At 45.3% G+C, this 13,958-nt stretch overlaps 1 protein-coding gene across 1 annotated transcript in view; it reads right to left on the reverse strand.

Moving 5' to 3' along the window:
* Positions 1-7,519: 7,519 nt before the first annotated feature.
* The window catches only part of Usp13 (ubiquitin specific peptidase 13), a 122,298-nt gene continuing 115,859 nt past the window's right edge, over positions 7,520-13,958 (reverse strand). Inside the window, exons 20-21 of the mRNA XM_021158246.3 lie at positions 13,865-13,949; positions 7,520-12,446 (exon numbers count right to left, since the gene is read on the reverse strand). Of these exons, the coding sequence (XP_021013905.1) occupies positions 12,353-12,446; positions 13,865-13,949 (179 nt within the window). The 3' untranslated portion in view covers positions 7,520-12,352. The remainder of the gene's footprint in view (positions 12,447-13,864; positions 13,950-13,958) is intronic.

A 13,958-nucleotide genomic window follows, 5' to 3' on the forward strand; every position in this document is an offset into this window, starting at 1 on the left:
CTTGTGTGGCATAGTGAATAACACACAGCCTACTCTGCCATGTAGTAAACCTTCAGTGTAGTCTTTCTCTGCATTGCCTTTTGAAATAAAACTATTATAAAAATAACCATGTATCCTACTGACATGTTAATTCACAGATGACTTATAATTTGCAAAGTACAGAGCTTAAGGTAATATGTTTATACTTTATTGAAGGCACGCCTTTATTTTTCACATTATTAACCTGTATTTACATTTCTGTAGTTTTAAGCTATGTTTCCAAATAAACTTTGTCTGTGGCTTCATGGTCTTTTCAGAACTCTCTCAAGATGGGATTTGGGGTCAGACCATTTAAATTGGTTTCAAACAGAAACCAATTACTTCTGCTTTAAGAAGTCTTTCTGTTGAGTATTGCTACGTATAATTTTGCATGAATTATCTGGAAAGCAGGAATGCATTTGTAGATAAAGAACAAACCTTGAAAACCATTTTCCTTTGTTAATTTTTTAAAGACTGAAATATTAACCTGAAATTGAAATTTGTGATCTTTTTAGAATAAAAGCATTAAAATATGTGTTACTTCAGGGTCTTTCTTGGAAGGGGCTCGGTCAGACATTAAATAACTCTGAGTACACGCAGGCTTTGTTCTAGTGTAGGGTGCACCTAGACTATAATAGGCAGTCACATGTGTCGAGTGGGAGAAAGCAGCAGGGAGGAGTTACGAGAGCCTCGGGTCCTTATTTCCAGGTGGTCAGAAAGTGTCAGACGTGTGGACTCAGATTCTAACCCAGAACCAGCCAAACGGAGCAAGGGCACACATTCCTGAAGAATCAACAGCTAGTGCACAGCACCAAGTAGGGAATGAGTTCGATGTGTGCTCATGAAGGGGGCCGAGGAGGCAAGGGCTGGAAGCAAGGAGGTTGAGGAGATGCCAGGTCAGGTTGGGGATCCAGAGAGATGACCTCCGAGTAGAGCAAAGGGCAGAGCTGCTCTCAGCCCTGAAGTCTGTTTCCATCCTCCCGGCCTGGTTAGGATGACATTGAAGTGATCTCAGGTGCCACTTGGCCTTGGTGTCTTCCATTCCTTTCTCCAGAAAGTCAAGTTTCATAGGCACACGTTACTGTTCGTGATGACAGACACTATATGTCATCCAGTGGGGAACTGAAGCTGTACTCCCACCTCAGATCTACTTGGTGCTTTCTAAAGTCTCCTGCCTCCACTTCTTAAACATCAGCTGTGCTTAACTATTATCCCAAAAATAGCTCCTTCTCTCCATGTGTATGGAAAGCCAAACAAAGGTTTAGAGCATTCTCTATGATTGTCTTTGTCTGTGTACATGTTCCTGTGTGCACGCCACAGGTCAGCACTGGGGTTTTTCTCTCCATGATCTTTTTGTTTTGTAATTATTTTTTTATTAGATATTTTCTTCAGTTACACTTCAAATGTTATCCCGAAAGTCCCCTATACCCTCCCCTGCCCTGCTCCCCAACCCAACCACTCCCACTTCTTGGCCCTGGCTTTCCCCTGTACTGGGGCATATAAAGTTTGCAATACTAAGGGGCCTCTCCTCCCATTGATGGCCAACTAGGCCATCTTCTGCTACATATGCAACTAGAGACACGAGCTCTGGGGGTACTGGTTAGTTCATATTGTTGTTCCACCTATAGGGTTGCAGACCCCTTCAGATCCTTGGGTACTTTCTCTAGCTCCTCCATTGGGGGCCCTGTGTTCCATCCAATAGATGACTGTGAGCATCCACTTCTGTATTTGCCAGGCACTGGCATGGCCTCACAGGAGACAGGAAAATCTTGCTGGCATATGCAATAGTGTCTGTGTTTGGTGGTCGTATATCCTCTCTATGATCTTAAAGTATTTGTTTATGTGTGTGATGTGTGTGTGTGTGTGTGTGTGTGTGTGTAAGAGAGACAGAGAAAGAGGTGTAAGATGTGTGTGTGTGATATGTGTGTATATGTGTGTGATATGTGTGTGTGTATGAGAAAGAGAGAAAGAGAGGTATGTGTATGATGTGTGTGTGACGTGTGTAATATGTGTGTGATGTGTGTGAGATGTCTGTGTGTATATGTGTGTGTGTGAGAGAGAGATTTTGTGTAAGATGTGAGTGTGTATATGTGAGGTATGTGTGTATGTGTGCGGTATGTGTGTATTTGTGAGGTGTGTATGTGTGAGGTGTGTGTGTGATGTGTGTGAGATGTTTGTGTGTATATGTGTGTGTGTGAGAGAGAGACACATTTTGTGTAAGGTGTGTGTCTTAGTCAGGGTTTCTATTCCTGCACAAACATCATGACCAAGAAGCAAGTTGGGGAGGAAAGGGTTTATTCAGCTTACACTTCCATACTGCTGTTCATCACCAAGGAAGTCAGGACTGGTACTCAAGCAGGTCAGAAAGCAGGAGTTGATGCAGAGGCCATGGAGGGAAGTTCTTTACTGGCTTGCTTGCTTCCCCAGGCTTGCTCAGCCTGCTCTCTTATAGAACCCAAGACTACCAGCCCAGAGATGGTCCCACCCACAAGGGGCCTTTCCCCCTTGATCACTAATTGAGAAAATGCCTTACAGTTGGAGCTCATGGAGGCATTTCCTCAACTACAGCTCCTTTCTCTGTGATAACTCCAGCTGTGTCAAGTTGACACAAAAATAGCCAGTACAGTGTGTGTGTGTGTGTGTGTGTGTGTGTGTGTGTGTGCGAGTGTAAGGTGTGTGGGGTGTGTGTGTGTGAGGTGTGTGTGTATATGTGTAATGTATATGTGTGAAGTGTGTGTGTGTGTGAGTATGTGTGATGTGTGTGTGTGGTGTGTATGTGTGAAGTGTGTGTGTGCGTGTGTGTGAGGTGTGTGTGTGATGTCTGTGTGTATATGTGTATGAGAGAGAAAGACAGGTTTTGTGTAATGTGTGTGTGTATTGTGAGGTGTATGTATGTGAGGTGTGTGTGTATGTGTATGTATGATGTGTGTGTGTGAGGTGTGTGTGTATATGTATGATGTGTGTGTGTGAGGTGTGTGTGTGTATGTATGATGTGTGTATGTGAGGTGTATGTGTGAGATGTGTGTGAGGTGTGTGTGTATATGTGAAGTGTGTGTGTATGTGTGACTGTGTGTGTGTGAGGTGTGTATGTGAGATATGTGTGAGTGAACCCACTTGCATCGCTCACCAGAGGGCATCAGCTCTTCAGGAGCAGGACTGATAAATCATTGTGAGGTTTCCTGGCACTGGTGCTGGGAACTGAACTTCCCAGTTCTCTACAAGAGCAGCTTCCTTCCCCTGAGCCATCTCAGCAGCTCGTGGGTCTCTAACTGAGTCTGGAACTCACCATTTCAGGAAGACTCTGGCCAAAGAGCTCCAGGGTTCCTCTCATCGCTGCCTGCCCTGGGCAAGGATTACAGATAAACACTGCACCTGGCTTTTTATGCAGGTGCTGAGATCTGAACTTTGGTCCTCATGCTTGTGTGGAAAGCACCTTCCTGACTGAGCTGTCACACCGGCCCCTCTTTATTTTTCACAGGTCCACCTAAACTATGCAGACAGCACTTACAAGTTTGTATTATTATTTTATTTTTATTTTATATTTTTATTATTAGTATTACTATTACTAACTTTATATTCCACAAAAAAAAAAAATACTGCTTTCTAGCTGGTTTGGTTTGGTTTGTTTTAAGGGTTTTGGTTTTGTTTTAGAGTGCTTTGGGTTTTGCCTTTGCTGTTTTGTTTTTTATGCTGTGGATTCAACTCAGAGCTTTGCACTTACTAGGCAAGCACTTCACGGCTGAACTGCCGTGGCCCCTGGTGATCAGATCCATCCATCTTCATTTGAGAAAATGATGACTAATTCTAGTGTTCCTCCTTGTAGAACTAGACTAAAACTAAACCCAGAGCAGACCACAAATTTGAATTTCTCTACCTGAGCTTAGATGGGTAGAGATCAATTCCCTCCATACAACCTTCTGAAACCTGCTCGGGCTGGTAGGTGCTTCTGCTTTGCCATTAATACCATGTCCCCGGCTTTCCCCGCTATTAATTCTACCACTCCCTAGTTAATGATTGTAAACTAAAGAGAAGCAAAGTATGGTCCAGGGAGAGGTCTCCTGGATTTAACACTAACTGAAAAGCAAAGCTGACCTTCAGACCGGCCAAACCTGACCCAGGAAGAAGGAGGCTTCCGAGAGACAGCCACGGTCATGACTTAAATCTGCTGCTTTGGATTAAAAACTGAAATCAAAATCATGCAGAAAGTGTCATGCCTGCCTGTCACCCCAACACTCAGGAGGCCAGGGCAGGAGGACAGTGGGTTCGAGACCAGTCTGGGACTCACAGCCGTCCCTGTCTCTAAAAAAAAAAAAAAATTAAATTAAAAAGTGAGGGCAGAATGACAACAGCTGTCAACCCTACTGATAACCAGGGCTGATCTGGCTGGCTGGCCATGTCCCTGTCCCCCCTCACTGCACCATGATTTATGATGGCAGAGGTCTGGCTGATGACTCTGCCCTCATAAAATACTAAGAACTGATACCAATTAAACTAATTTCATCCAAATGGAAAACATATAACGATTTTAAGTTAGTTCAACGACACCAACATTTCACACCTTCTCTCACTTGTAATCTCCCAGGCTTCCTCCAGCTGCTATCTCACTCCATGCAACGGGGCATGGACTTTGCTTCTATCTCAGAGAAAGGTAATGCTGGGGAGACAGGGAGCCACCTGCCGTGTCTGCACCTTGCTTCCGAGTCCCCAGTCCTATGGCTCTGTCTACACCAGCCTCCACACTGGCCTATGACCCCATCCCATTCACCTGCCTCAAGCACATGGGCCCGGCACCTCTTCCATGCCTTCTGCATCAACCTCAGAAGCTGGTTTGCTATTCGTCCACCCCCTTCCTCACATCTAAAAACAAACACCTCCTCTTGAACCTGTGCTTATATGCGCCCCACCCACTTCTCCTCTTCTGGGAGCAAAAAAACTCCTGGTGTCCTGGTTTAAAATTTGCAATTCCTCTCCACACATCTCTCCTCTGTCCTTGCTCTCCTATCATCCTGCCTAAACAACAGACATTCCTAAACTTCACTCAGATGGGTTGCTGCTCGACATAAGACCCAATGCTCTACACTCTGGAGTCTCACACCCCACCTGCAGGACAGCTGGCCCCTCCGGTCCTATCGTGCTCACTATATTCTACCCAGTCCTGCTGAGCCTCCAGTGATTTTATAACAGAGCAGACAGGCCACCACTGGGGGCTTCCACACCAGTTCCCCCAAACACCCACCTGATGAGTCTTCTTGCAAGTCCTGGCTTCGATCTCTTCTCAGCAATGCCGCACCCTCCCTGGGTACCTTACTTATCAGAACCAGCCTCCATGCCCTGCTCCAAGCTCCCACAGAACCATCTGTTCACACCTCACAGAACACTACTGATTTTATACATTTAGTACCTGGTGTTGCCAGGAAACTAATTCAACAAGGGCAAGGAGCATGTCTACGTTGTTTACAGACATGGTGTAAGCGAAACGACACATGGAACATGGTAGATGCATTTTTATTGTGTGATGAGCCAGGATGCACAGATTCACAAGTCAGCTGGCCGAATGAAAGTCTCCTGGAAAGTTTGTTTGGGAAGAAGTCATTAACTGTGGGTACACCATGTAGTTTAAAAACACTGCACCAAAACAAGGGCTCAAAACCTTCCATAGGCTCTGTGAGGGTTTGTATATCCTTGGACCAGGGAGTGGCACCATCTGAAGGTGTGGCCTTGTTGGAATAGGTGTGACCTGGTTGGAATGGGTGTGTCACTGTGGGTGTGGATATAAGATCCTCACTCTAGTTGCCTTGAAGTCAGTCTTCCAGTAGCAGCCTTTGGATGAAGATGTAGAACTCTCAGCTCTGCCTGTGCCATGCCTGGCTGGATGCTGCCATGTTCCCACCTTGATGATAATGGACTGAACTTCTGAACCTGTAAGCCAGTCCCAAGTAAATGTTGTTTTTTATAAGACTTGTCTTGGTCATTGTGTCTGTTCACAGCAGTAAGACCCTAAGACAGGCTCCAAGAACCATTTGTGCTAATGTGGTGATGTAGAAATGTCCTGTGTCCACCAAATTGTCACATGCTCTTCACATCTAATGAATCATTGTACCCATTGTCCAGAGGACAAGATCAAGTTGCACAAAAGTCAAGAAGGGAAAGGGACCGGATGTGGATCGTGGGTGCCCCATTCCTGACATTCTACCTCCCTACCACTCATCCAGAGAAGACAAATTTCACCTTTTCCTGTTATGTTTTCCTACTATGACTGAAATCTGTCATTGCGTACCTTTGAGACGCTGAGCAGAAGCTCATGAGCTGAATGCGGGATGTGGCACGCCTTCCCATTAGGTATGCTGTAATAAAGCTGTAGCAGCTAGCGTGCAAGCATTTTTCTCTTAACCCAAAATAATATCTCACCATGCCAATCACTCCCCCATCTCATCCCTTTCACCAAAACTATGGCTGACACTGATGTCAGGCATTGATTGGGATTTTCGAAATACATAGGTTCATTCATTTCAAACAATAAGTAGCATGCCCTGTGTGCTAAGCAAAATAATGTGCCTATCCCAAAGACATTACTAATGCCTACACTCTATCCCTGTGCGTTATGACTGTGTATTCTGGTACAACCAAAGGAACTTTGTAGATGTGACCAAACAAAAGATCTTTGTTTATTTGCACAGGGTCTCTTGTAATCCAGGCTGAACCCTAACCACTTATTTTGCTGAGGACTCTGAACTCCTGATTCTCCTGTTTCTAGCTCCCAGGTGTTGAGGCCAGAGGTATGCACTGAGGTTTAAGGACCTTGAGATGGGAGTGGTCTGGATTACCAGAGTGAGTCAATGCAATATCAGGAGTCCTTATAAGAGAGAGGCAAGCAATCCATTAAAAGGAGACGTGACAATGTCTGATATCAAAGCTGTCAGGGTGCTGTCAGCTTTATTAAAAAAGTTAAAAAGGAAAGGAAGGGAAGGAAGAAGAAAGAAGGGAGGGAGGGAGGGAGGAAGGAAGGAAGGAAGGACGGACGGACAGACAGAGACAGACAGACAAATAGGATTGTGACCGTTCTGGAAACCACGGGAATAAATTCTTCCTGTCCCATGGTTTTAGCCTCATTAGAACTGGGTGAGTGGATGTGTTGTTTAAACCAAGTCTGTGGCAATGTGGAACTAGGGAACTTTTACACAATAGAAACATAGTGTCCGATATGCCAAGTCACTGATGTAGCATGTTCATTCTGCTATTACCACTGGAGGGCCAGGGCCAGGGCCACAGAACTCTGTGTGTGGCTGGATACCCAACAGGGAAAACCCAGAAGTCAGCTTCCCAGACTCCCACCATTCCAACCCTCCTTCAAGGTACTGACCTCTGCTGGGGACAAAGAGCAGAGTCACATCAAACCATGGCCAAAACCAGAATCAGGCATGGCCTCGAGTTCCCCGTTCTCCTGTGGCATTTTTCAAATGAAAAACAGACAAGAGCCATAAAGGGACCTGAGTTTGTGAGAATAGCTTTTAATTTAAAACTATCAAAGCAATAAATTATCCACCTCTTTCCATTACAGGCAAGTAGTCTCCCATACATTTGAAGTAGTTTCCACACCAACCGTGACTAGTGCAAAATAAATATATACCAAGTCTTCCAGCACCCAACAGTTACCGCTGCTGGGCAGGTGGGCACAGGTCAGGCTCAGCCTCTGTGCGAGCGGAGGATCTGAGATCCACACAGCCTTTCCACATACCCAGCGGGGAAACAGAATACAGGACACACGCGGAGAGGGGAACCACAAGAGAACGTTGCCTGAAATGAAAGCAGTACCCAAACCCCTGCCCCAGGTAACATCCACAGCACCCAGAGGATGCTGGGAAATCAGGTGCCAATCCACAGGGTAGCTCCAGAGCAAGGCTTAGGGAAGGCCGCTGGGGGTGTGCTGCTTTTGCGTCTAAACTGGGGGATTCATTTTCTTTAAAGCAGAAGCGCCCCAGAACCTAACTACAAGACTCTTCTTGCAGCTTGTGGGCCTTGCCCTGTGCTTCACGTGCTCCCTAATCCAGCAAAACCATCCGTGTTGCTCCGATTTTGAAGCCTCTGCAGGTTCCTGTCTTACCCATGGGATTTCACAGTGGACCTCTCAGTGCAGAACACTAACGGGAGGGCCTTAGCCATACCTCTAAATTGTTCACTAGCTATGCTCAGACCAGACGACAGTGGAAATTTCCATGTTAAATGGCCAGCACATGTAATCAACATATCCCACATCATTTGCAGTAGTCACACTACTTGTTGAAGCTTTCACGTTCTAGTGTGCGTTTTATGTATGTGGAACAATCTGAGTGTGGGCTGACCAAATCCCACCACACTGGAGGGCTACAGAACCTTCCACCAACTGTAAGGGTGATGACTAATTATAGAGCAGGTGTGCTGATTAGGTTTTGTTTGTTTGCTTCCTTTAATTTGACTCAAGCTAAGATCATCTGAGGAAACCTCAACTGAGGAAATGGTTCCATTAAAATTAGCCTGTGGGTAAGCCTATGGAGCAACTCCTTGGTTAATGGTTGGTGGGGGAGCCAGCCCAGCGTGTGTGGTCTTGGAAAGCAGGCTGATCGAGCAGTGGGGATCGAACCAGTAAGAAGTGGCTTCTGCCTCAGTTCTTGCCTTCAGGTTCTTGTCTTGAGTTCCTGCCCTGACTTCCCTTCCTTAAGTTATAAGATTAAATTAACCCTTTTCTCCCCAAGTTGTTTTTGGCCATGGTCTTTATTCCACCAATGAAAAGCAAATTAGGACAACAGGAAACCCTGGTGGCACTGGGTAGGTGGTCCTATCCACCAGCTTCACTGCACAGACCTTGTTCTGTTCCCTGGGATACTGACTTAACAGGCAGAAGCACATTATATCTAATGCCATACACTGTTCTGTTCATGTCTCCTGGCAACCTCACAGACTATAAAGACTTGTGATGAGATCCAGCAGCCACGGCATCTATGATGATGAAGACAGACTTTCTAAACACCCTTTGTAGGACAGACAGCTTTGGCAGCATGTTATCTGGGGATCTGGGCTAGCAACAGTGGACTTGGGATTTCAAAATATTTGTGTGTGTTTGAGTGGCTGAGAGGTATTCTGAGACTTTTCCAAGAGGCTGTCATAAATGGATTGCTCCTTTTGTTTGGGGGGGGGGGCAGTAGCAAAGGGCCTTATAGACTAAAAAGTTTTGAATTCTGGAGTCAGGGAAATGAGATTACAAAAGAAAATAGATTAAGAAGGGAAAGAGGATGTGGACCAACAATGTCAGGAACCTACAAGCTAGAATAACTGCAGAGTCAGGCACGGAAACTTCTGAGCAACTACCATAGCTCATGTCTGATTCTGGTCGGAACCACAGAAAAATAAACACAGAAAGTGGTGGCCAAACAGAAGGAGACTTCACAGATTATCTGGTCTAACCTCCTGGTTCAGAGACAAGGGCCCAGCAGTAGAGAGACTCAAGCATGTCACACTGAGATGCTGTCAGGACAGAAGCACACTTGGAGGTCTGCGGCTGAGGTAATGGGAGCCCAAGGGGATGCAGAGGAAGCAGCAGGCACATTCTCTTGTAGGTTTGGCAGAACAGACGAGTCAATTCGAAAGTACTGAAGCCACATTGATATAAAATGTCATTAAAATATGATTCTTCCCAGATTCTTCTCATTTAGAAGAAACAGGAGATCTGTACCAAACTGGATCTCTGACTGGTTACTTGGGTATTTCAACCAAGTGACAAAACAGATCCATTTTCCAAAGACATATCGGGAGTTTACACAAATAAATATCAAAAGATATTTACAGGAAGGAAGCGCTGCCCTCCACACAGATGCTTTCACATGGAGAGAGAGACACACAATCACGCCACATCTCACACAGAAGACTCCTAGCGTGTGGGTTAGCAGGCACAACCCACACGTGTCCAGTCTACACACATGTGTAAGGTAAGTGGTATATCCCACTGGTACTCTAGAGCAGCTTAGCTTGCATATACCAGGAGACACATGCAAGCACGTTCTAATGAGCGAGCAAGGCACTACCCATACCAGTGTGCCCCGCTCCTGATCCAAATAAAGACTAGCGCACATACAAAGCCTTGCCGTGAATAGCCCTTGAGTTTGTGAGGCAGGGAAGAGGCAGCCATTAGACACTTTCTTGAAATACGTCTTGGTGTCGGAAGGGTTAATTTGCTTCTTCTACCTAATGAAGTTAAATGGTTTATAGCCTAAAATCTTTAATATGGATTTTACAACATTGAGTTTGCAAAGTTTTATAAAATCTTTTATTTTGTTCAAAATATACATGCGATCTTTGACCACATTGGAATTCAAACCTCCTGAGATGCCCCTACCCACGTGAAAGGCCTTTGCTTTGTAACACTGCAAACCAGCCACTGAAGGTGCGAGTTCAGTCATTAGCCTATCATATGTGGCCCTTAGGGACTGAGTTTTGTAAGGCTGCTTAGTGTGGGAATTTCCACTGGTGGGGGAGGGGTAGGCTCGCTGGTCAGGGACACACACAGCAGAGACTTAGGATCTCTGAGCCAAGCCTCAAAGGTCCCTCAGTGGGACAGTGTCAGAGAGAATTACAGCATCATGAGCTATCCTCCCGTCATGTCATTTATTCCCAAATATAAAAAGCACTGGATAACTCAAGAAGGCAGTACACTCTAATGGGACCTACCACGTTCTACCTTCTGTTCTGTGAAGGTTCTTCAGAAGTGACCAAAGCCTGGTAGAAGGGGTTGAAGGGGGTGTCACCTGACCACCATGCAGATACGGAAACTGAGGCATAGATGAAAGGAAGGGCTGGCCCATAGCCAACTGAGACAGCACCCAGATGCACCCAGGCCTCTAGCCCGGGCTCCACAGCCCAGGCTTACATGGGATCTTCCTTGAGACAGGGCCCCGGGGTTTGAACTCTGACTGTTCAGACTCCTCCTGTCCTGATGCCTCTGCTTTACTGAGCCCATTCTGTTCTACTTCTTCATTTTTCTGCCATTTCTAAAAAGATCAATCAAACAAGTATGCGTCAAGCAGACAGCAATAAATCCTTTTCCATTTGTTCAATGATCTGGACCAGAAACTCCAGAGGCTGGGATTTGATGAAAAGTAATAACAAAATCACAGAGAGCTCTCGTTCCTGGCCACTGCACATCCACAACTCTGCTCTGTTCTCAGGCCACGGCTGGGACACTGAAATGACCAGGTGGGAAGGCTGGCATTGCAGCTGTGACAGAAACATCTCTGCAGCTCTCATCCTTAAAGTGCCTGAGGTTGCACCATGGGCCACAGCAGATAGGCAGTGAGGGCAGAGGGTAAACTGGCCCCAGAGAAGTAGAGATGTAGAAACATAAGAAATTTCAGAGACCAGAAAAACAGGCAAACCACGGTCATCTAACATGATCCCAGGGGGTGAGCATGGTCTCGAGAGGCCAGATGTTTAACTAAAACAAACAGAAATCTTTGAGGGAATGCGCTGCAGAGGAGGAGATCCCAGCTGCCCTTGGCAAAGCACAGTGTGACAAGACTTAGGCACCTGGCGTCAATGTCAAATGACACAGACCCACATGAACACAGCACTTAGAGGCCACAACTCAGCTCTCTGTACTCTTTAAAATTCAAGTGGGGAACTCATTTTTAACAATTGTTCCTGAGTTATAATTTTTAAAGATGTTTGCCTGCCTTTTCCAAATATGCTTAACAGCAACTATTTAGCCTTTGAACACCAATCCATCAGATATCCAGAAGACTACAAAGGTCACACACACACACACTCACACACACACACTCATACAGTGTAATATAAAGTTTGATGTGATTAAAATGAAAAATAGCATCCACTGCAGATGTCCCAGTACACATAGCTAGGTCAGAACTTACTGTGGGAAACGAAGACACAATGCCACCAGTAAATGCCAGTCCAGGTTTTGATGTCCTATATGGAAAAAAATTTTAAATGGGCATTTTTCTCACTGTAGGGAAGCCCTTACCAGTGACCCCCCAAAGCAGAAGAGAGGGAAAGACAGTGCCTATCTGATAGGTTGGTAGCCAATGTCTTTTCTTCCATCACCCTCTCTCTGAACAATCACAAAGTCCCCTGTGACAGAATGTTGCCGCCAATAGAAACTTCTTCCCAGTTCTTCTCCAGAAGGTGTCGTGACCAAGCTCTTAAAAGAAGCAGTAAGTACCCACGTAGTCCTCCGCATCTGCTGTCCCAACTTTTTCCTTTATTTTTCCTTTTTCTTTTTTTTTTCTTCTTTTTCTTTTTTGGCAAATTAAAAAGGTGTATGGCTTCTTCTCGCCAATTCCTGTGAGGTTTAGCTTGGTATCCTGCGGTAAAAGTACATATAGCCCAGGTCTTTGGGGGGCCTTTCTGAGGCACAAACTTTGTGGTCATTGTAGATCACCCATCTGAAAACAAAGGCAGAAATCTGTCGATTTGTGTCAGCAATTGCCCCATGGCAGGAAGAAGAGTCTTCAATAACTCAGACGCTTTAATGCAACCATGGCCAAAACTCGGCATAAAAGGAGCAGAATTTTAGTAAAGAACTCCACCCCCAAGACAGTATTTCTGACCCCAGGCTGGCCTCAAACTCCATAAATTGCAGAGGATGCCCTTGAATGGTGTACCACTAGCTGACTAGTTAACTAGCTAACCTGAGCACTGGTGTTTGTGTTTGTTAAACAGTTGAACATACAACATGCCAGGCACATGTGCATGCCTGTAACTCTATTGCTCAGGAGGACCTCAAGCTAAAGAGACTCTGATTAAAAAAAACAAAGGCGGGGGAGCACACCCCTTCAACCCACTATCAGAGGCTGTCATTGTGGCACTCACTTTTAATCCTACTCAGCACTACAGAGGAAAAGGCAGTGGAGATGAGTTAAAGACCAGCCTGCTCTACACACTGAATTCCAGGCCAGCCAAGATCTACGTAATGAGTCCCTGTCTCAAAACAAAACAAAACAAAACAAAAACAAAACAAAACAATGAGAGAACCAGAGATATCATAAAAAATAGTAGTACATGTTGTGGATCAATGTTTGTATTTTCTGCTCCCTCAAGAGGCTTGCTCCGATGAGGAGTAGATCACTTACTCAGGTAGGTCAGGTGAAATCTTAATTGGTCAGATAAGGCCAGAGCCTGTGATTGGGCAGTGGAAGGAAAAGGCAGAGTTGAACGTTTTAGAGAAGGACAGGAAGGAAGCAACGAGAAAAGGAGAGACAGAGGGTGGATAGAGCAGAAAATGGAGGAAAAAAAAAAAAGATGGAGCAGAACCACATGGCCTGGAGGAGCCACAAGTAACTAGGGATTCCATAGCTGGGCAATAGAGTAGTGAAATGGTCTATCTGTCCAATCTTAGTGTGCACCTTGTAATTAATTATATTACTGAGTTATGTGTTCTTTGCAAGGGCATTTTGGTGTTGGAGATTTACCATTATAAATCTGGCCGGTATATTATAAGGCTCTAGTGTTTTCATTCACAGGGCTAAGGGGAGCTGATTGTGCAGTAGCTGAGGTTCTGCAGACCAGCCAAAGGGGGGCAGATGGATGGCCTGGGAAGTTGCAGCTCCAGGCATTTAAGGAGAAACTAGTTTGGTCAGCTTAGCAAGCAGAGACATAGAGAGCTAGCTTGGGATTGGGTTTTTGACCAGCAGCTTGGCACCAAGCTAACAGCATGGTCTGGGCATGACCACCAGCCATCACAATAGATAGATTTAGCATGGGTTCTTTTTAAAACTACAAACTACAAGTACAATTAGTAGAATGGCTGAGCCCAGGAAAAGCTCAACATAACATCTATCTACTACCTTCTAAAAAGACTCACCGTCCCTCCTTCTTGATATGGCAAACATAATGGCCACTCATTGTAGATGTTCCCATGTGACTGATGAATGCAAACAACTCGTACACTAGGGAAA

The sequence above is a fragment of the Mus caroli genome, unplaced genomic scaffold (genome assembly GCF_978045245.1).
Source record: "Mus caroli unplaced genomic scaffold, Mus_caroli_1 scaffold_3, whole genome shotgun sequence".
NCBI lineage: Eukaryota > Metazoa > Chordata > Mammalia > Rodentia > Muridae > Mus > Mus caroli.